Source organism: Peromyscus californicus, unplaced genomic scaffold (genome assembly GCF_007827085.1).
Source record: "Peromyscus californicus insignis strain IS unplaced genomic scaffold, ASM782708v3 Scaffold_1__1_contigs__length_55948999, whole genome shotgun sequence".
NCBI classification, from domain to species: Eukaryota; Metazoa; Chordata; class Mammalia; order Rodentia; family Cricetidae; genus Peromyscus; species Peromyscus californicus.
In genome coordinates this window covers 53,623,602-53,645,678 of record NW_026294492.1, presented here as the reverse complement: position 1 = coordinate 53,645,678, position 22,077 = coordinate 53,623,602, and the positions used below count along the sequence as shown (strand labels likewise).

At 69.7% G+C, this 22,077-nt stretch overlaps 1 protein-coding gene across 1 annotated transcript; it reads right to left on the bottom strand.

Moving 5' to 3' along the window:
* Positions 1–49: 49 nt before the first annotated feature.
* Tjp3 (tight junction protein 3) lies at positions 50–21,309 on the bottom strand. Its single transcript, XM_052747064.1, has 21 exons — positions 20,746–21,309; positions 13,026–13,082; positions 12,470–12,579; positions 11,982–12,084; positions 10,496–10,817; positions 9,369–9,472; positions 9,051–9,210; positions 8,835–8,946; positions 8,694–8,755; positions 7,918–7,984; positions 7,588–7,744; positions 5,368–5,476; positions 4,725–4,965; positions 3,983–4,194; positions 3,323–3,418; positions 2,029–2,099; positions 1,714–1,924; positions 1,535–1,635; positions 490–783; positions 339–385; positions 50–165 (listed from the first exon to the last, which is right to left on the bottom strand). Exons 2-21 carry the CDS (start codon positions 13,071–13,073, stop codon positions 63–65), a joined length of 2,730 nt encoding a protein of 909 aa, XP_052603024.1. The 5' UTR covers positions 13,074–13,082; positions 20,746–21,309; the 3' UTR covers positions 50–62.
* Between the last annotated feature and the right edge of the window lie 768 nt (positions 21,310–22,077).

Below are 22,077 nucleotides of genomic sequence, written 5' to 3'. Positions count from 1 at the left end.
CTGCGGGGGAAACTGAGGCTCCGGGGAGCCGGGGGAGGGTGTGCGGCCTCCGAGGTCACAGTTCACAGGTCGGTGGCCGGGCCCCAGTCGTAGCCTTCGTCGTCGGAGGACTCTGCGTCCCGGGCTCTCGTGAACTTCTTCCGCAGGGCTTCGCGCTCGTAGGTCCTGGGGGAGAAGTGGGTGCAGGGCTGCGATGCGGGGGTGCGTGGCGTGACCTCACCCAGGCCGACCCCAGACACTGGGACTTGGGAGCTGACTCGTACACGTCCTCCGAAGCCCCAGCCCCAATGCCCGTTGGTCGGAAGCCCTGAGGCGCGGAGCAGCAGTGGGGCACTCACCGCATGCTGTCCTGGCGCCACTGGCCCTGCGGGTGGCGGCTTCCGGCCTGGAGGGGAGAGGAAGGCCCGGCTGACATGCGCGGGAGGGTGCGGGGCCGTGGGGGCGCCGGACGCACGGGGGGGGGGGTCCCCACCCCGGAGCCGCGCCCACCTGCGTCTCCCACTCGGCGGCCGTGGCCCCGTGACCCCGCAGCCCCTCGTGGGCTTCCACCCAGGCGGGCTCTGAGGACCGGGCCAGGGCGGGGATCGGGGGCCCCTCCTCGGCGTCCTGGGGGTCCTGGGGCCCGCCGCCCTCGCCGTCCGTGCAGACGCCGCCCTCGCCGTCCGTGTAGACGCCGTCCGTATCCTCGCAGTCGCTGTTGGCCCGGCTGTCACAGCTGAGGTCCCCGGAGCTGGCGTCCAGGCCGCGGCCCGGCAGGTCCAGGTCCTCGGACGAGCCGTCCAGCTGTGGGTGGGGAGGCCGTGACCCCGCGGGCCCGCCCCCGCTGCCCCAGGCCCGCCCCGGAGGTCTAGCCTGCACCCTCCTTAAAGTCCCAGCCCCAAAGCCCCGCCTTCAGGCTCTACCCTGGCGGGAGGGCCTTCCCCGGGCCCGCCCCTTCCCCGGGCCCGCCCCTTCCCCGGGCCCGCCCCCTCCCCGGGCTCCCTCCCGCCCTGGGCCCGCCCCCTACCCGGACCCGCCCCTTCCCCGACACGCCCCCGCCCTGGGCCCGCCCCCGCCGCAGGCACGCCCCTCGCCCCGGGCCCGCCCCCTTCCCCTGGCACGCCCGTCACCCCGGACACGCCGCTGCCCTAGGCACGCCCCCTACCCCGCCCTGGGCCCGCCCCAGCGCCCCCTACCCCGGGCACGCCCCCTTTCCCGGGCATGCCCCCAGGGCACGCCCCTGCCCCAGACACGCCCCCGTCCCGTCCCCGCCCTGGACACGCCCCTTCCCCAGGCACGCCCCCAGCCCCGGACATGCCTCCTGCCCCGAGCACGCCCCCTTCCCCAGGCACGCCCCCAGCCCCGGATATGCCCCCTGCCCCGGGCACACCCCCGTCCCGTCCCGCCCCCGCCCTGGACACGCCCCCGTCCCGTCCCGCTCCCCGCCCTGGACACGCCCCTTCCTCAGGCACGCCCCCTTCCCCAGGCCTGCCCCTGCCCCGGACACGCCCCCTTCCCAGGCCTGTCCCCGCCCCCGCCCCGCCCCCGCCCGCACCTGGTCCTCCGCCGTCCAGATGGGCCGCGCCTGCTGCTGCTGCACCACAGCCTTGACCTCGTGGTACCAGGCGTCGCCGGTGCCGTGCAGGGGGACGGTGGCTGCGGGGCGGCGTGGGTCAGCAGGGCCCGTCCCCCGGGGGGCACCCCCTCTCCCCCGGCCCACCCCGCAGCCCGCACCCGTGAAGAGGTGGCCGCTGTGCTTCTGCAGCTTCTGCGCCTGCGCGTAGAGGCGGCGGCTGCTGCGGCGCGAGGCGGGGGCCAGCCACTCGCGCAGGGCCTTGAGCGCCGGGCGGCTCTCGGGCGCGCAGAAGACCACGATCGGGTAGTACTGCACGTAGTTGAGGCGCTCGATGGCCGACGGCGTGACGTCCAGCAGCGCGTGCCTGTCCTGGGGCGGGGCGGAGGCAGGGGCGGGGTCCGCGGCGGCCGGGCCCGGCCGGAACCCCCCCCACCCCCCCGGCCGGGCCTCAGTTTCCCCATCCCCGCGCTTACCCTCTCCGCGATCACCCGCACCGTGTCCAGTTTGATGATCTTGGATGGGTTGTCAGTCCGGGACACGCTCTCTGAGGCAGGGGGACACCGCTAACGTCATCCACGGTTCTTGACTCTCCCGGGACCCCTGCGGAGCCCGCCTCCCCCTACCACAGCTTGTTCCATCGCACACTAACTCCAGCCCCTCCTCACCTCCCACTCCTGTCCCTGTGGCTCTGCCTACTATGGGGAACCCCCCCCCACCCCGCTTCCTTTCTTTTTCCTGGCTGAGTAATATTCCACGGGCGCTCCCCCCCCCCCCCCCGAGCGGCGGCATCCAATGCAGCCATGCAGCCCTGTCTGGGGCCTGACTTTCCATTCTTCTGCACATCAGCCCCACTGATTGTAGTTCCTGATGACTAATGAGGTGGCAGGTGACTTTGCCCTTTGAACCCGCCCAGCCTCCTCCAGGGGCCTCCTTCCTGAGCATCCCGAAACCTGCCCTCTGGTTCTCTGTATGAGGCTCACCAGGCCTCCCACAGCCCTCTGGGGCTCCCCAGCCCCCCGAGCCACACCCACGGACCTTGGTTTCCCCTTTTATTCAGTATTTTAAAAGGTGGCGTTTGATGTAGCCCAGGCTGGCCTCCAACTGTGTGTAGCCGGGGCTGACCTTGGACTCCCGATCCCCCTGCCTCCGCCTTCCCAGTGCCGAGGTGACAGGCGTCACCAGGCCTGGTTTATGCTGGGATGGAGCCTTGATACAGGGTTTCATTAAGTTGACCAGGCTGTCCTGAAACCTGTCATCCTCCTGCCTCAGCTTGAAGCGGCAGGGATCACGTGGGATGATGTTCATATGCGCGCATAATTAAAAGTGAAACAAAACTTCAAAAATAAAGAGAAAAACCCGAACAGCTCTTCAGCAAATGAAAAGGTTCCCAGAGGCCGACAGACTGCGCCCAGATCGACTGAGAACGTCTGGCCTGGGCCTGGACATGGGCGGGGGTGGGAGCTGACATCGATTGGGGCTGTCTGGCCTGGACATGGGCGGGGGTGGGGTGGGGGGGGGGTGGGGGAGGTGGGAGCTGGCATCGATTGGGGCTGTCTGGCCTGGGCCTGGACATGGGCGCGGGTGGGAGCTGACATCGGTCGGGGCTGTCTGGCCTGGGCACAGTGGGTGGTGGGAGCTGACATCGATTGGGGCTGTCTGGCCTGGGCACAGTGGGTAGTGGGAGCTGACATCGATTGGGGCTGTCTGGCTGCGCACCCCTCCCGGTGCTGACCCCGCCCCCCCAGCTGCCAGGACGCCATGTCTCACCTGCAATTTCGAACTGGTCGGGCATCTCGGCCGTCAGCCTCTTCATGGCGATGTCGGCCACCGGCCCCAGGATCACCACGGGGCGCTTGAAGCTGGCTGGGAAGGGAAGAAAGTGGTGCGGTCAGGCTCTGGGGTCAGGTGCTCAAGCCGGAAGACCAGGAAGCTGAGGCAGGAGGATTGCTGCGAGTTCAAGGCCAGCATAAGAAGGAAGTTCTGTTTTCTTTCCACTCCTATGTGAGACTATCAGATGAGTGGGACAGCCTGGCAGGAAACTCGGGCCACGCTGTGTCCGGCCCTCGGCTTGATTCTATCAATAAAGTTTTATTGAGATGCGCCTGTCTGCCTGCCTCTCCCAGGTCTGCAGCCGGTGGAGCACAGCTGGGCTGGGAGAGCCAAACATGCCGGAGTCTTTTATTTCCCATTAAAATTTTTTTTTTTTAGTAATTCATTTTGAGACGGTCTCACTGTGCAGCCCTGGCTGTCCCGGAACTGGCGCTGCAGCCCAGGCTGGCCTCGAACTCACAGAAATCCCCCTATCTCAGCCTCCCGAGTGCCGGGGTGGCAGGTTTGTGCCACCCACCGGAACCGAGTCGCTGCGGGGAAGGTGGCGATGGCCTTGAGGCTCTGTGACCTCGGGAGGGGGCCCCCACGGCCACCCACCTTCTCGCAGCACCACGCGTTCGTACGGCGGGTAGTGTCCCTGCCTGGTCAGCGCCGACAGGTCCTCGCGGCTCCGCTGCGTTGACTTCTTGGCCCCTCGGCGGAGACCCCGGAGCCGCCAGAACTCGGCCCGTGGGTTGGAGACGGAGGAGGCCCCGGGACCCACACCCGCGGCCCGCTGCGCGGCCTCCAGGCTGGCCAGCTGCTCCGCCCTGGGGGGCGCAGGGGACGGACGTGAGGCGCAGAAAACGGTCAAGCTGAGGACCCTGAACCGGGGACCCCCAGGGTGACCCGGGGACCCCCAGGGTGAGCCAGGGACCCAGTGACACCACGGGTCCTCAGAGGGAGGCAGGAGAGGGAGAGGCTGCGCTATGGGGCCACACGCCAAGGACGTGGGGCTCTGGATGCTGGTACTGGGGATGCGCGGACACTGGGAGGGAACTCGGCCTCAGAAGTGAATGAATAAAGAAAGCCATGATAAGCCGGGCGGCGGTGGTGGTGGCGCACGCCTTTAACCCCAGTACTCAGGAGGCAGCGCCAGGCGGATCTCTGTGAGTTCGAGGCCAGCCTGGGCTACAGAGTGAGATCCAGGACAGGCTCCAAAGATACACAGAGAAACCCTGTCTCCAAAAACAAAACAAAACAACAACAAAAGCCCCGATATCTGTGCTCGGTTACTCCCCTGGCCCCGCCGTGACCCACCCCAGGGAGCCCCCAGCAATGGGGACGCCCCCCCACCCACCTGCTTTGATTGGGGATGACGCCGCGTTCTTGCTCTCGGAGATCTCGGCCCATGCGGGCAGCCAGCCAGAGGCCCCCGCGGCCACCGTGGCTCGGCCCCGAGCCTGGGTACAAGGTGTCCACCACGTGGAAGACATCACCTCGGGTGAAGCCCAGGCCGTAGGGCGGGCTCGGCTCCAGCTCGAAGTGTGTGCGGATGTAGAAGGAGTCACCCACGCGAGACTGGACCATCTTCCTGAAGACTGAGGACAGAGGGGCTTCGTGAGCTCCGCAGGGGCTCCCTCCGGCGGACCTCGCGTGGGGAGACCCAGGGCGCTGTCCCTGCAGGTCCTGGAAAGAGTCCGGGCTGGGGCTCACCAACCCAGTAGTTTGGAGTCTTCATTTTCAAGACAGGGTCTCATTATGTATGCCAGGCTGTCCTGGAACTCACTGTGTGGACCAGGGTGGCCTCGAACTCGGGACTATAGGTGTGCGCCACCACGGTGGCCGGTGGAAACCGGTTGACATGGGATTCTCCAGTTCTGCCAAGCTGGCCCCGCCCCCAGGGCTGCTCCCATCTCCACATCCCCAGAACTGGCCAGGCCTTGGGGTCTGGCTCCTTCTGTGGGGGCTGGGTGCCTGCGGGACACCTCAGGGACACTCACTGTCCTGCTTGCTCTGCGTCACCAGCTCCATGTCCTCCCCCGGCGGTAGCTCCAACAGAAACTGCACAGCCTCCTCCCGGGTCAGGTTCCGGAACGGCATGCCATTCACCTGCCAGGAAGAGCCACAGGTGAGGACGGCGTGAGGCTGGCGACTGAGCCCCGCGGGCACCCCGGACTGCCTCCCCGGGGTCTGGACTGAGCCCCGCGGGCACCCCGGACTGCCTCCCCGGGGTCTGGACTGAGCCCCGCGGGCACCCCCGGACTGCCTCCCCGGGTCTGGACTGAGCCCCGCGGGCACCCCGGGACTGCCTCCCCGGGGTCTGGACTGAGCCCCGCGGGCACCCCCGGACTGCCTCCCCGGGGTCTGGACTGAGCCGCCGCCGTGGGCACCCCCGGACTCTGCCTCCCCGGGGTCTGGACTGAGCCGCCGCCGTGGGCACCCCCGGACTGCCTCCCCGGGGTCTGGACTGAGCCCCGCGGGCACCCCCGGACTGCCTCCCCGGGGTCTGGACTGAGCCCCGTGGGCACCCCCGGATTGCCTCCCCGGGGTCTGGACTGAGCCCCGCGGGCACCCCCGGACTGCCTCCCCGGGGTCTGGACTGAGCCGCCGCCGTGGGCACCCCCGGACTGCCTCCCCGGGGTCTGGACTGAGCCGCCGCCGTGGGCACCCCCGGACTGCCTCCCCGGGGTCTGGACTGAGCCCCGCGGGCACCCCCGGGCTCTGCCTCCCCGGGGTCTGGACTGAGCCCCGCGGGCACCCCCGGACTGCCTCCCCGGGGTCTGGACTGAGCCCCGTGGGCACCCCCGGACTGCCTCCCCGGGGTCTGGACTGAGCCGCCGCCGTGGGCACCCCCGGGCTCTGCCTCCCCGGGGTCTGGACTGAGCCCCGCGGGCACCCCCGGGCTCTGCCTCCCCGGGGTCTGGACTGAGCCGCCGCCGTGGGCACCCCCGGGCTCTGCCTCCCCGGGGTCTGGACTGAGCCGCCGCCGTGGGCACCCCCGGGCTCTGCCTCCCCGGGGTCTGGCCTGAGCCCCGCGGGCACCCCCGGGCTCTGCCTCCCCGGGGTCTGGACTGAGCCGCCGCCGTGGGCACCCCCGGGCTCTGCCTCCCCGGGGTCTGGCCTGAGCCCCGCGGGCACCCCCGGGCTCTGCCTCCCCGGGGTCTGGACTGAGCCCCGCGGGCACCCCGGATTGCCTCCCCGGGTCTGGACTGAGCCGCCGCCGTGGGCACCCCCGGGCTCTGCCTCCCCGGGGTCTGGACTGAGCCGCCGCCGTGGGCACCCCCGGACTGCCTCCCCGGGGTCTGGACTGAGCCCCGCGGGCAGCCCGGACTGCCTCCCCGGGGTCTGGACTGAGCCCCGCGGGCAGCCCGGACTGCCTCCCCGGGGTCTGGACTGAGCCCCGCGGGCACCCCGGACTGCCTCCCCGGGGTCTGGACTGAGCCCCGCGGGCACCCCGGACTGCCTCCCCGGGGTCTGGACTGAGCCCCGCGGGCACCCCGGACTGCCTCCCCGGGGTCTGGACTGAGGCCCGCGGGCACCCCCGGGCTCTGCCTCCCCGGGGTCTGGACTGAGCCGCCGCCGTGGGCACCCCCGGGCTCTGCCTCCCCGGGGTCTGGACTGAGCCGCCGCCGTGGGCACCCCCGGGCTCTGCCTCCCCGGGGTCTGGACTGAGCCCCGCGGGCAGCCCGGACTGCCTCCCCGGGGTCTGGACTGAGCCCCGCGGGCAGCCCGGACTGCCTCCCCGGGGTCTGGCCTGAGCCCCGCGGGCACCCCCGGGCTCTGCCTCCCCGGGGTCTGGACTGAGCCGCCGCCGCGGGCACCCGCGGGCTCTGCCTCCCCGGGGTCTGGACTGAGCCCCACGGGCACCCCCGGGCTCTGCCTCCCCGGGGTCTGGCCTGGGAGCCCAGGTGTCACCCAGACCGGGGAAGGAGCCGGGCTCAGCACGCACAGCCAAGTCCCACGGCCTCGGGTGGTGTCATGGGGACCGACCCCACAGCACCACTGTGTGAGAACTCTGGGGCTCACGAGGGCTCAGCGGGCAAAGCGCTTGCTACCCAGCACGAGGACCTGACCTCGAACCCTTGGCGCCCATGAAAGCGGCCAGGCACGGGGGGTGGGTGGGATAGCGAGTTCCAGGCCAGCCTGGGCTACAAACGCGATGAGTCCCCAGCGGTGACACGGGAGGGGGGGAGGATCCGGGCCAGCTGTTCCCGTGTCACCTGCAGGATCTCGTCCCCTTCCTGGATGCCCTGCCCGTCGGCCGGGCTGCCCGCCTGCACCCCGGACACGAAGATGCCCACGTCGTTGCCGCCAGCCAGCCGCAGGCCGATGCTCGCGCCCTTGGGGAAGCGCACGACACGAGTGTCCGGGCTGTAGCTACCGGAGAAGAGGGCGATGAGGCCATGGGGGGGAGGGTGCCCTCGCCCCTGCAGGCTTCCCAAACAGACATTCCTCAGCAGGGTGTTAGGGTTACACGGGCCCGGGTGGGGTGGGGGGACGGCTACAGGACGCGGGGCCTCCGGAACCACGTGCTCATCTGAGCTACCCACCCACGGTCCTCCAGGCTCTGCCGACTGGGGACCCGGTAAATGTCGTAGCGACTTTCTCCAGGATACTCTGCAGCGAGACACGGGAGCTTCACTCCTTCTGAGGACACAACACCGCAGGAGCCAAGGGCTGGCCCGGCTCGGGGTTCTGGGCGGGGCTCCACCCTGACCACGCCCCCAGACCCTCACTGGGGATTCTAGGCGGGGCTCCACCTTGACCACGCCCCCAGCCCCTCACTGGGGATTCTAGGCGGGGCTCCACCCTGACCACGCCCCCAGCCCCTCACTGGGGATTCTAGGCGGGGCTCCACCCTGACCACGCCCCCAGCCCCTCACTGGGGGTTCTGGGCGGGGCTCCACCCTGACCACGCCCACAGCCCCTCACTGGGGGATTCCAGGAGGGGCTCCACCCTGACCACGCCCCCAGCCCCTCACTGGGGATTCTAGGCGGGGCTCCACCCCGACCACGCCCCCAGACCCTCACTGGGGGATTCTGGGCGGGGCTCCACCCTGACCACGCCCCCAGCCCCTCACTGGGGATTCTAGGCGGGGCTCCACCCTGACCACGCCCCCAGCCCCTCTCTGGGGATTCTGGGCGGGGCTCCACCCTGACCACGCCCCCAGCCCTCACTGGGGGATTCTGGGCGGGGCTCCACCCTGACCACGCCCCCAGCCCTCACTGGGGGATTCTGGGCGGGGCTCCACCCTGACCACGCCCCCAGTCCTTCCTCTCCCTCCCTCCTGCTCCCGGAGGAAGGGCGTCCAGCTGCAGTGCTCACCCGGTTTAGCGACGGCTCTTGAATCCACCGACCGGTCCCGCCTCTGGGGCTGCGGGCTCTCCCTGGGTGGGGTGAGAGCCCAGTGAGTCGGGGATCACCGGCACGGCCCCCCAGGAACGGCCCTCACGGCCACGCACTCACTCTGCGGCGGAGTCCGTCTGGCTGGGCTCGGGGCTCGGCGGACCCTGCAGAGGCGGCGGAGGGACGTGGGATGGCGGCGCCTGGGACAGCTCCGAGGTCAGGTCCGAGATGTCTGTGGGGGCGGGGCAGCAGGTCCGCCGGGGTCACTGACGCCACGCGGGACCGTCCAGCCCCCGGGAGCCCCGAGCCTCACCGACCGCAGCCTGCGCTCCTCACCTTCCATCAGGGAGCTGTCGCTGTCGCTGACCGCGGGAGGGATGTTCACCAGGAACTGCCCGCGGTCCCTCAGCACCAGCAGCGTCAGCTCCCCCTCGGACTGCTCGATGAGTCGCCGCGTGTCGCTCAGGGACAGATTCGCACTGGACACCCCGTTGATCTGAAAGAGGCCGGCGGAGGGGGCACGAGAAACATCTGGCTCGGTGCGGGCGTCCAGAAACAGACAGCAGGAGGCCTGGGAATGATCCTGGGGCTGGCAGCTCCGCACTGCCCGCCGGGGCCTCAGTTTCCCCGCCTGAAGCATAAGCCTGGCCTCACCTGCAAGATAAGGTCTCCTTCCTGCAGCCCACGGTTCCGAGCGGCGAGGCCAGAATCGGTGATGTGTTTTATGAAGATCTGACTGCCCAGCTTCACCCCGAACTCTGGAGCGGAGAGGAGGGAAACTGAGGCAGGACGCTAGGCAGCAGGCCAAGATCATTTAAACTCTCTTTGAATTCTTGTAATCCTGCTTCAGCCTCTAAAGCGGGCAGGGCTCCACTCTGACCACGCCCCCAGCCCCTCACTGGGGATTCTGGGCGGGGCTGCACCCTGACCACGCCCCCAGCCCCTCACCGGGGATTCTAGGCGGGGCTCCACTCTGACCACGCCCCCAGCCCCTCACTGGGGGATTCTAGGCGGGGCTCCACCCTGACCACGCCCCCAGCCCCTCACTGGAGGATTCTGGGCGGGGCTCCACCCTGACCACGCCCCCAGCCCTTCACTGGGGATTCTGGGCGGGGCTCCATCCTGACCACGCCCCCAGCCCCTCACTGGGATTTTCTAGGCGGGGCTCCGCCCTGACCACGCCCCCAGCCCCTCACTGGGGGATTCTGGGCGGGGCTCCACCCTGACCACGCCCCCAGTCCCTGACTGGGGGATTCTGGGCGGGGCTCCACCCCGACCACGCCCCCAGCCCCTCACTGGGGATTCTAGGCGGGGCTCCACCCTGACCACGCCCCCAGCCCCTCACTGGGGATTATAGGCGGGGCTCCACTCTGACCACGCCCCCAGCCCCTCACTGGGGGATTCTAGGCGGGGCTCCACCCTGACCACGCCCCCAGCCCCTCACTGGAGGATTCTGGGCGGGGCTCCACCCTGACCACGCCCCCAGCCCCTCACTGGGGATTCTGGGCAGGGCTCCACCCTGACCACGCCCCCAGCCCCTCACTGGGGGATTCTAGGCGGGGCTCCACCCTGACCACGCCCCCAGCCCCTCACTGGGGATTCTGGGCGGGGCTCCACCCTGACCACACCCCCAGCCCCTCACTGGGGATTCTGGGCGGGGCTCCACCCTGACCACGCCCCCAGCCCCTCACTGGGATTTTCTAGGCGGGCCTCCGCCCTGACCACGCCCCCAGCCCCGCCCCGAGGATTTTCTGTGGTGGGGTGCAGCCCAGTCCCCTCACCCTCGCTGTTCCTTCGCTTCACCAGCACGGACTTGAGCGGCCGCATGAGCACGTCCTGCTTCGGCAGGCGCTTGTACCCCGACACCAGGTCCAGCCCGTTGGGCTCCGATCCGCCTCCCGAGCTCCGGCGCCCGTGACTGCCCACGCGGCCGCGGCGTGCTGCCCTGGCCCGGCGGGAAGGCTCCCCGCAGGACCGGCCGGAGCCGCTGGAGGAGTCGCCCTCGTAGCCCCGGCCGTGGTCAGCTTCGTCCGGGTCGGAGAGCGCGTGGCCCGCGCTGGCCCTGGCGGCGGGCAGCTGGACCCTGCGGGGGCGCTTCACGGTCTGCGGAGGGAGGGAGGGGTGTCAGCGGCGGGAAGCGGGGACGGGTACGCCCCTCCGGGGCTCAGTTGTCATCTGACCGCTTCCTCTGCCCATCGACCCAGGTGGCCCGTCGCGTGACTACAGAGGCACTGAGGCAGGGGGATCAAGAATCAAAGATCTGGAGAGCTGGCGCAGCGGTTAGCGCACGGCTGCTCTTTCCTAGGACCCGAGTCCAGGTCCCAGCACCACGTGGTGGCTCACAGCCATGGTCACTGTCGTCTCATGGATCAGGTGACCTCTTGTGGTGTGGAGAGATGTCCCCGCAGACAGACGCCCACATATGTGAATAAATACATCAAAAGGGAGGATTAAAGACCAGCCTGAAGAACAGGGTGAGAGGAAGGAAAGGGAGGGGTAGACGCCCCAGCGAGGGGTCCGGGTGGAGCGGGGATCAGGGTGGGGAGGGGGTGAGGGTGGGGGGGGGGGTCAGGGTGGGGGGGGGGTCAGGGTGGAGGGGGGGTCAGGGTGGGGAGGGGGTCAGGGTGGAGCGGGGGGTCAGGGTGGAGGGGGGGTCAGGGTGGAGCGGGGGTCAGGGTGGAGCGGGGGGTCAGGGTGGAGCGGGGGTCAGGGTGGAGCGGGGGTCCGGGTGGAGTGGGGTCAGGGTGGAGGGGGGGTCAGGGTGGAGCGGGGGTCAGGGTGGAGCGGGGGTCAGGGTGGAGCGGGGGTCAGGGTGGAACGGGGTCAGGGTGGAGTGGGGTCAGGGTGGGGAGGGGGTCAGGGTGGGGAGGGGGTCAGGGGGGAGGGGGGGGGGTCAGGGTGGAGCGGGGGTCAGGGTGGAGCGGGGGTCAGGGTGGAGCGGGGGTCCGGGTGGAGTGGGGTCAGGGTGGAGGGGGGGGTCAGGGTGGAGCGGGGGTCAGGGTGGAGCGGGGGTCAGGGTGGAGCGGGGGGTCAGGGTGGAACGGGGGTCAGGGTGGAGTGGGGTCAGGGTGGAGGGGGGGTCAGGGTGGAGGGGGGGTCAGGGTGGAGCGGGGGTCAGGGTGGAGGGGGGTCCGGGTGGAGCGCGGACTGCTGTCCCCCTCCTGCGCTCCATTCCCAGCACCCCCAGAAAACGTGCTGGTGGAGGCCTGCAGTTCTACCACCCGGCTGACTGAGCTGGGACTCAGTTTCCCCAGCCTGTCCACTCACAATGTTGGCCGTTTTGTTGCAGGTCTTCAGAAGCTGGATGGCGAAGGCAGACGTGACGTTCTCCACGGAGACCCCGTTCACCATGACGATGTGGTCCCCGGTCCTGAGGGAGCGGCCCGGGCGTGTGAGCTCAGGGCTGCACCCCAGCGTCCCCTGCGCCCCTCCCCAGCGCCCCTCCCCAGCGCCCCTCCCCAGCGCCCCCAGCGAGGGTCCGAGTACGCGTTTTCTTTTCCAGCCCTGCCTCGGGTGTTCTCTCGGGTCTCTGCATGTCTCTGTCTCTGGTGTCTCTCCCTCCCTCCCCATGAGGCCCTCAGGGCCGGAGCCGTTTCCACCGGTTCCAGGAACTGTCTCCGTCCGGTCCCTGCCGTCCTGACCCGGCGCTCTGCCTGCCTCCGGGACCAGGACGTGTGGAGCAGGGAGGCCAGGCCCCGCTGACCGCGGAAGGTGCCAGCTGACCCCCCCCCCCCCCCCGGGGGCCCGAGCCTCACTGGAGCCTGCCCTGGGCCGGGCCTCCAGGTACCACGTCCGACACCACCACGGATCCGCTGGTCCGGTCGTGGCCTCCAGAGACGGCGATGCCGAAGCCGCGGCGGGGGTCCTGAGGGGCGCAGGGGGTTACCACCGGGCGCAGGGGCTCCCCACGGGGGGCGCAGGGGCTCCCCACCGGGCGCAGGGGCTCCCCACGGGGGGCGCAGGGGCTCCCCACCGGGCGCAGGGGCTCTCCACGGGGGGTGCAGGGGCTCCCCACCGGGGGCGCAGGGGCTCCCCACCGGGGGCGCAGGGGCTCCCCACCGGGCGCAGGGGCTCTCCACGGGGGGCGCAGGGGGTTACCACCACGCGCAGGGGCTCCCCACGGGGGCGCAGGGGCTCTCCACGGGGGGTGCAGGGGGTTACCACCGCGCGCAGGGGCTCCCCACGGGGGGCTCAGGGGCTCCCCACGGGGGGCGCAGGGGCTCTCCACGGGGGGTGCAGGGGGTTACCACCGCACGCAGGGGCTCCCCACGGGGGCGCAGGGGCTCCCCACGGGGGGAGGCCGCAGCTCACCTTGTACAGCGTGGCCGTGTGCTGTTCCCAGATGGTCAGCTCCTCCATGTCTGCCACCTGTGGGGACAGGGGTGGTTCCTGGGGCCGGAGGGGCGACTTTCTCCCCCTGACCTGTGACCCCCCTCTGCTGACCTGTGACCCTCTGCTGACCTGTGACCCTGAGCTGTGGTCCTCTGACCTGTGACCCCCTCTGCTGAGCTGTGACCCTGAGCTGTGGTCCTCTGACCTGTGACCCCCCTCTGCTGAGCTGTGACCCCTGTGCTGAGCTGTGACCCCCCTCTGCTGACCTGTGACCCCTCTGCTGACCTGTGACCCCCCTCTGCTGAGCTGTGACCCCTCTGCTGACCTGTGACCCTCCCTCTGCTGACCTGTGACCCCTCTGCTGACCTGTGACCTCTCTGCTGACCTGTGACCTCTCTGCTGACCTGTGACCCTCCCTCTGCTGACCTGTGACCCCCCCCCATCTCCCCAGTTCTAGCGCCTGCGCTTTGGTTTGCTTTTGGGGGGCGCGCAGGAAGGTCTCGCTCCATCACCCAGGTTAGCTCCAGACTCATGGCCATCCTCCTGTCTCAGCTTCCCCAGCGAGGCGGCCCCGCCCCCGCCCCCGCCCCCGCGGACGGCTAACCTCCCCGCTGTGGAATGTTTATTTCTCGGCTCCGGAGGGTGCGGGGCCCCGGGGGAGGGGGGCAGGTGGCCGGGCCTGTCCCGACCCGCCCGGCTTGTCCCCGCCGGTGCGGGCCGGCCTGCCACCCGCGGGGCTCCCGGCCGGGGTTAACCCCATCCTGGCCGCCCTCCGGGTCCCGCAGCCTCCGGCTCAGCTGCGGATGAGGCACCGAGTCCTCACAGCCTAGGCGCCCCGGCCCCGCCCCCGCCCCCAGGTGAGCCTCGGCCCCGCCCCCGCCCCCAGGTGAGCCTCGGCCCCGCCCCCAGGTGAGCGCCTCGGCCCCGCCCCCGCCCCAGGTGAGCGCCTCGGCCCCCGCCCCGCCCCCATGTGAGTCCCTCGGCCCCGCCCCCATGTGAGCACCCCGGCCCCGCCCCCATGTGAGCCCCTCGGCCCCGGCCCCGCCCCCGCCCCCAGGTGAGCGCCTCGGCCCCGCCCCCCGCCCCCAGGTGAGCGCCTCGGCCCCGCCCCCGCCCCCAGGTGAGCGCCTCGGCCCCGCCCCGCCCCCATGTGAGTCCCTCGGCCCCGCCCCCGGTGAGCGCCTCGGTCCCGGTGAGCGCCTCGGCCCCGGCCCCGCCCCCAGGTGAGCGCCTCGGCCCCGCCCCCGCCCCCAGGTGAGCGCCTCGGCCCCGCCCCCGCCCCCGCCCCCGCCCCCGCGGACGCAAACGGCCGGAGGGACCGCAGCCCGAGGGGACCGGGCAGCCGCCCGCCGGGGACACTGGCTCCCTGCCGGCCCTCCCGCTCAGGCCGGGGCGGGGCCGGGGAAGGTCATTCCCCCTCAGCCTCCGCGGCCTCAGTTTACCCCTCGGGGGTGTGCAGCGCTCCGCGCCCGGAGGGCGGGGCCCCGGGGTCCCCCAGCCGGCTGCAGCCGCCCCGCCCGCCACGCGCCCTCAGGTCACCGGCGGCCGAGCACAGAACAAAGCCAGGCCACTCGCGAGCGGGTCTCACCGCCCGGTGGGATTCGAACTCGGGGCTCTCGGGGGCGAGATCACAGGTTTAGCCTCCGCGGCCCCAGGCTAGCCCCCACCTCTGGGCCTCAGTTTCCCCGGCCGTTAGGCAGGCGGACCGGGATTCGAAAGCCCGGGTCGCACTCCCGCCCCCCCTCCCCCGCGCTCCGGGGCCACTCGCCTGGAATCTCACCGCCATGGTGCCCGCGGGGGGCCTGGAGACCGTCAGCGGCGCCCCACCGTGGGGCCGGAGGGGCCTGGAAACCGTCCGGCCCCGGCCAGGAGGGTCGCGCAGGCCCGGGCGCGCCGCCGCCGCACCTGCTCTTCCTCCTCCGGACGCCCCGCCCCGCCCGCCCCGCCCCGCCCGCCCCGGCCCGCGCCGATCCGGGCCCGGCTTTCCACCCCGCCCGGCTGAGCCCGCGGCCGGGGCTGAGCGGACGCCGGGGCTGGCGGGAAAACGCGGGGCGGACGGCCCCCGGGCCCGGGGCGGCCCCCGGCTGAAGCTTCCCACCCGTGAAACCGACACGCGCCCCGGCCCGCCCCTGGGCGAGCAGGGGCGTGGCGGGTGGGGTTCTGAAGGTGGGTTAAGAGCTTGCGGAGACCCGGGCTGGGTCGATCTCCCGCCCCCGGGGGCGCGTTTGCTGGGAGAGCGCGAGGGCCTGAGTTCGAATCCTCCCCGCCCGCGCGGCGGCTCCGGGACCCGGCGCCCCCTCCCGGCCTCTGTGGGAACTGCACAGCCCTCGGGAGGCGGAGGCAGAAGGCGTAGCTCTGAGTTCGAGGCCAACCTGGGCTAGGGAGTGAGCCCGGGCCAGCCTGGGCTACAGGGAGACCCCGTCTCGGGGGTATAAAAGTTTCCCAAGAGACCCCCTCCCGGGCGGGGCTGCCGCCTCGCATCCTCAGGGGCTGGGGCTGAGGGTCAGCTTTAGGAGGGACCGGTCAGGCCAGCCTCCACCGGACCCCCCGGTGGGCGGGGCTGGTGCTAGCTCCGCCCACACATTCCTCCCTGGGGAGGGAGCCTGAGCCCCACCCCGAGGTCAAAGGGCGGTCTGGGCGCTCGGGCCTCGCTGTCCACACCGCTGAGAGGGCCAGAGCTGGGGAAGGTGGGCCTGGCGGGGGGCTGGCGGGGCGGTGAAGAGTCGGCGGGGAAGCTCATCTAGGTCTCTGCGCTGGCTCGGCGCGGCCTTGAGCCGCCCTCGGGAGGCGAGGCAGGAGGATCCCTGTGAGTTCGAGGCCAGCCTGGGCTACAGAGAGAGATCCAGGACAGCCGGGGCTGCACAGAGACACCCTGTCTCGGAAAACCAAACACAAACGCAGGCTTGGCGAGCAGAGTCCCAGCACCGCGGCAGCTCGCGGCGAGACCGTCCCGTCCGAGATTTCACCCCCCGACACCCCCCGACACCCCGCCGCAGGCTCGGAGCCCCAGTCCCGCCCCCGGCCGCATCCCTGCGTCCTCAGGGAAGTCCCTCTCCCCCTCTGTGCACCCATTTCAGCATCGAGAATAACGGGCAACAGAGTCCTGCGCACTGCACGGCAGAGGGGCCCGATGGGCTAAAGGGGTCATCCCGGGGCCGCTGAGTGGGTCCGTGCCTCAGTTTCCCTATCTGGAAACGGGAATGATAGCTGCACCCTGTTTCCAAGGTTGAAAGGAAGGTTGACGTCACTTAGGGCCTATCCCGTGGTCTCCCGACAGGGTCTCACTCTGTAGCCCAGGCTGTCCGGGAACTCACAGAGATCCCCCTGTCTCAGCCTCCGCAGTAACCGGGACGGAAGTGAGCCCCTAGGATCCATCCTCAGCCCTGAGTTCAAATCCAGAACCTAGGCACCCCAGAGAGGGGTCGCGTGCTCCCGGGAGACAGCTGGTGTCGCGGCTTGTCGCCAAGCCCGCCGCCCCGGGTTCGATCCCGCGCCCTACATGGTGGAAGAGGCTGCGGCAGGTGCGCATGCGTGCGCACCCACCTATAAGTATTTCAGTGCTTAGGAATTCAAGTCAACAGACGCTGTGGGACGGCGGAGCACCTGAAGTTCCGGCGCAGGACATCTAGGGAAACTGAGGCAGGACAGGTCTGACCGGAAATCAGCGTTTGCACTGCAGGGAGGAGGAGCGGGGTGGTCCCGGGAGAGCAGAGATGGGAAGGTGCGAAGGCCCTGGGGCAGGGCGGTCACTGAGCCCTCGGTGGAAGGCGAGAACACTCCCCCAGCCGTCCCCCCATTTCCGCGTGTGCCCGCAGCACGTGCGCCGCATGAATAGAATTTAGAGTGTGTAGAAGGCTGGGGTGGTGCACGCCCCTGTCATGGGGGGCGGGCTGGGGCAGGAGGATTGCTCTCAGTCCCAGAGGAGCCTGGGCTGCACAGTGAGCCCCAGGCCAACGCCCATCGACAAAGCGCACAGTGGCGCTTCCTCGGGGACCTGCGGGAAGCTTGTGTCTGGGATGCCGAGGCGGGCGGCCAGCCCTGGAGCAAGCCAGAGTCCAGAAGGGCTAGCCTGGGCTGCCCTGGGCACGGCCCGCGGCACTGGGGGCTGCAGTGCCAGCCTCAGCCAGCAGGGGGCACGCGGGGGCCAGGGGTGGTGTCCGGGGTCCCGGGTGGGGGAGGGTGGTCCCTGTCCCCAAAATAAACAGTCATCAAACTGCGCCCGAGGTCTGCTCAGGTCTATGGTTCTGGGTTTTGTCCTTTCTGGTCTCACTGTGTAGACCAGGCTGGCCCAGAGCTCACTCTGCAGACCTGGGGGAGGGGTGTTGTCACTCAGTCTGCAGCTGTCTGTCACACCTTGCACCCTTCCACTGTCACAAAAGCCTTAGGTGCCCGCCAGGGGCTGCCTGTGCGCTTATGGAGTGCCTACTGTTTGCGGAATCTTCTTCTGAATAGTGGGCACAGCTCGGGGTGCAGGACGAGGAGCCCCGAGGATCGAGGGACCCCGAATCTTATTGTCAATAGTAGGCACGGCTCAGGGGTGCAGGACGAGGAGCCCCTGAGGATCGAGGGACCCCGAATCTTATTCTGAATTATGGGCACGGTTCGGGGGTGCAGGACGAGGAGCCCCTGAGGATCGAGGGACCCCGAATCTTATTCTGAATTATGGGCACGGTTCGGGGGTGCAGGACGAGGAGCCTCGAGGATCGGGGGACCCCGAATCTTATTCTGAATGGTGGGCACGGCTCGGGGTGCAGGACGAGGAGCCCCGAGGATCAGGGGGACCCCGAATCTTATTGTCAATAGTGGGCACTGCTCAGGGGTGCAGGACGAGGAGCCTCGAGGATCGGGGGACCCCGAATCTTATTCTGAATGGTGGGCACGTCTCGGGGTGCAGGACGAGGAGCCCCGAGGATCGGGGGACCCCGAATCTTATTCTGAATGGTGGGCACGTCTCGGGGTGCAGGACGAGGAGCCCCGAGGATCAGGGGGACCCCGAGTCTTATTGTCAATAGTGGGCACGGCTCAGGGGTGCAGGACGAGGAGCCCCTGAGGATCGAGGGACCCCGAATCTTATTCTGAATTATGGGCACGGTTCAGGGGTGCAGGACGAGGAGCCCCTGAGGATCGGGGGACCCCGAATCTTATTCTGAATTATGGGCACGGTTCGGGGGTGCAGGACGAGGAGCCCCAAGGATCGGGGGACCCCGAATCTTATTCTGAATTATGGGCCGCCCGGGGGTGCAGGACGAGGAGCCCCGAGGATCAGGGGGACCCCGAGTCTTATTCTGAATGGTGGGCACAGCTCGGGGGTGCAGGACGAGGAGCCCTGAGGATCGGGGGACCCCGCGAGCGAGCGACTGAAGAGCGGTGTCTAGCTCAGGGCGGTCCGCAGCTCCCAAGCGCCCCTTCAACAGTTTGAGTTTGGGGCGGGGTCTGTGCGCGCCCCACTGTCCTGCCGACTTTCCCGCCCTGGCGCTGTCCGCCGCGTCACCCGCTCCTTCCTCGGTCACCCGCACTGGCCACCAGAGGGCCAGCTCCCCCTGTGCACAGTGCCCCAGGCTCCCACCCCCAGGGCATCCCGGCCCGCGACTGGCCAGGCCCCGCCGCCCCCCCCCCGCCCTCTCCCCGCAGCCCCCCACTTCCCATCGCCCCCCACTTCCCGCCGCCCCCCACTCCACCCCCCACTTTCCACCGCCCCCACTCCACCCCCCACTTCCCGCCGCCCCCCACTCCACCCCACACTTCCCGCCGCCCCCCACTCCACCCCCCACTTTCCACCGCCCCCCACTTCCCACCGCCCTCACTCCACCCCCACTTCCCACCGCCCCCCACTTCACCCCCCACTTCCCACCGCCCCCCACTCCACCCCCCACTTCCCACCGCCCCCACTCCACCCCCCACTTCCCACCGCCCCCCACTTCACCCCCCACTTCCCACCGCCCCCACTCCACCCCCCCACTTCCCACCGCCCCCCACTTCACCCCCCACTTCCCACAGCCTTCACTCCACCCCCCACTTCCCACCGCCCCCCACTTCACCCCCCACTTCCCACCGCCCCCCACTCCACCCCCCACTTCCCACCGCCCCCCACTTCACCCCCCACTTCCCACCGCCCCCACTCCACCCCCCACTTCCCACCGCCCCCCACTCCACCCCCCACTTCCCTCCACCCCCACTCCACCCCCCACTTCCCTCCGCCCCCACTCCAGCCCCCACTTCCCACCGCCCCCCACTTCCCTCCACCCCCCACTTCCCTCCGCCCCCCATTCCACCCCCCACTTCCCTCCATCCCCCACTCCACCCCCCACTTCCCACTGACCCCCCACTTCCCTCCGCCCCCCACTTCCCACTGACCCCCCACTCCAGCCCCTGCCCCGCGCCTGTCGCCACCCCAGGCGTCAGTGGGGACAACTGCTCACGCCCTCAATATTCCGATGTCTTCTCCCCCAGCGCCTCCCCAGTTCCCTAAAGTCACGTGTGGAGGCGCCCGTCTGTCATTCCCGCGCTCAGGGGTGGCGGGGGGAGGATCGTGAGTTCGAGGTTATCCTTGGCTACTCATGGAGACAGACACCAGCCTGGGCTACCTGAGCTCCTGTCTCCCAAATCCTGAAAAGGCAAACTGAGTTTCTGAGCCTCGCTCCCAATATACCTGGCATGCAGTAAATGCTCAATAAATGCGTGCCTGCCTTGGCAGCCGTCCCCAGAGCCGGTCCCACTGACCTCGGCCATGCCAGAGGGTGTTAGCTCCTACCCTGGGCAAACACTGCCTCCCTGGCCCGCGGCCAGGCCCAGGAGGAAGGACTGAGCCCAAATTCTCTGCATGGACTTTCCCCAGACTCGGGGCCACACGGAAGTGCCAGGACGCGCGGGCAGACGTTTCTAGATGTCGGGCCTGGGGCAGTGTCTTGGGGTCAGCTCTGAGGCTGCTCTAGGACAGTCTCACCCCTGTGCATCCCCGGGGAAGTGGCCGACCCTCTCTGTGGCAAACGGAGGCCGCCTGCGCCGGGGCCTGAGGCTGTAGCGCTGGCTTCTCTGTGGTGCAGAGCGAGCAACTGAGGCTGGGCTAACACTGGGCAAGTCCCAGCACCAGGTCCACCCTGCGACGCGAGCCTCCCTGGTCCAGAATAAAGTCACCTCGGTAGCTGGACACGCCCTCCCGAAGGAACGGTTTAGTTTCTTCCTTGTTTGGGGACAAACGACCCAGAAGCTATTCCTGTCGTCACCCCCCCTCCCTCTCAGGAGTCGGCCGAGCCCCTCATCCTACAACTGGAGCTCCATCCTCGCGTGTCCGCGTCCCCACGATGTGTGACGGGGACAGGTGGTGCGCCCGTGCCCTGAAAACTCGGGGTGACCCTTGGGAGAGTTCTAGAAAAACTCCGGCCCGGCCCAGGTGTACCCCGACTTACTGCCACCTCCTCACACCGTCCCCACCTCCCCGGCCAGCACCTGCGCTCACAATGACCCTTTGAAGGCTCGGCTGCAGCGTCCTGGGCACCGTGCCAGGGCAGAAACTGCAGCCGCACAAAGTCTCAGAAACTGTGTCAGATGCCCACGCAGGATGGCGGCTTCCGGCGGCCCCGGGCGCACGCAGAGGCAACCGGGGGGTCCCGCCTGAGATGGGCAGTGTCTTAGGGCTCAGCTCTGAGGCCGCTCAGACGGGACGCCGACCGCCCTCGGGTGAGCTCGGCTGGACACTTACCTGTCCGTCGGGAAGGCTGAGCGGACGCGGGGTGGGTGGTGGCAGCTGGGGCCCGGATGCCCGGCTGGCATGGGTGCCGGGGAGGAGACCCAAGCCGGCTGCTCAGGCCGGGCGACCTGTTTGCTCACCGCGGCGCCCTGCCGGAGTGGAGAGGGCGCGGGCGCGCGCGCGCGCGGCGAGTGGGCGAGTCCCGGTGCCGGGTGGAACCGGCGAGGCTCTGCGCAATGGTGAGCGCAACGGTGAGCGCCAGAGGCCGGCCCGCAGGTGGGAGGGCGTGTGGCTCTGTCGCAAGGTACTCTCACGTGGCAGGACAGGCCTTAACCCCTGAGCGCCCAGAGCCCTACCTAGGCATGCGCCCCACAGCACCACCCACGGGGGCCACAGATAGATGACCAGAAAACACTGAGCACACTGAGGGATGCAAGGGCTGGGCCTCTTGTGCGGCCTGCCCGCTGTCAATCATTGCAGGGGGTGACAGCAGATAGACTCAAGCTGGGACACGCCCCCAGCCCCTCACTGGGGATTCTGGGCGGGGCTCCACCCTGACCACGCCCCCAGCCCCTCACTGATTCTAGGCGGGTCTCCACCCTGACCACGCCCCCAGTCCCTCACTGGGGGTTCTAGGCGGGGCTCCACCCTGACCACGCCCCTAGCCCCCTCACTGGGGATTCTAGGCGGGGCTCCACCCTGACCACGCCCCCAGCCCCCTCACTGGGGAATTCTAGGCGGGGCTCCACCCTGACCACGCCCCCAGCCCCTCACTGGGGATTCTAGGCGGGGCTCCAGCCTGACCACGCCCCCAGTCCCTCACTGGGGATTCTAGGCGGGGCTCCAGCCTGACCACGCCCCCAGCCCCTCACTGGGGGAGTCTAGGTGGGACTCCACCCTGACCACGCCCCCAGTCCCTCACTGGGAGATTCTAGGTGGGGCTCCAGCCTGACCACGCCCAAGGTCATTACCCAGTGTATCTGTCTGTAGATCATATCTCTATGGCCTCATGTGACTTCCCAGTTTCAGGTTTTTGGGTTTTTTTAAAATTTGCTTTTAAATTGCACTCATGACCTAATTCCTTCCTGTGACGCCCCAAGGATTCTCAGCTTTTGCCAGGCGTCCCCATCTCTGGAGGAGTTGGTGACGCCCACTGTAGTTCCTGCGGCAGGGAGGCTCTCAGGAGACCCCACGTTTGGAAGCGCGGGCGTTAGTCAGGCTGACGCGGTTCTGCCCATGCGCTCTTTCTAGTGGACCTGAGTGGACAGGAAGGGTGGTCACGCCTGTCGCCTTAGCACAGGGGAAGCTGAGGCAGGAAAATCAGGGTTATTATCCCCAGCAGCC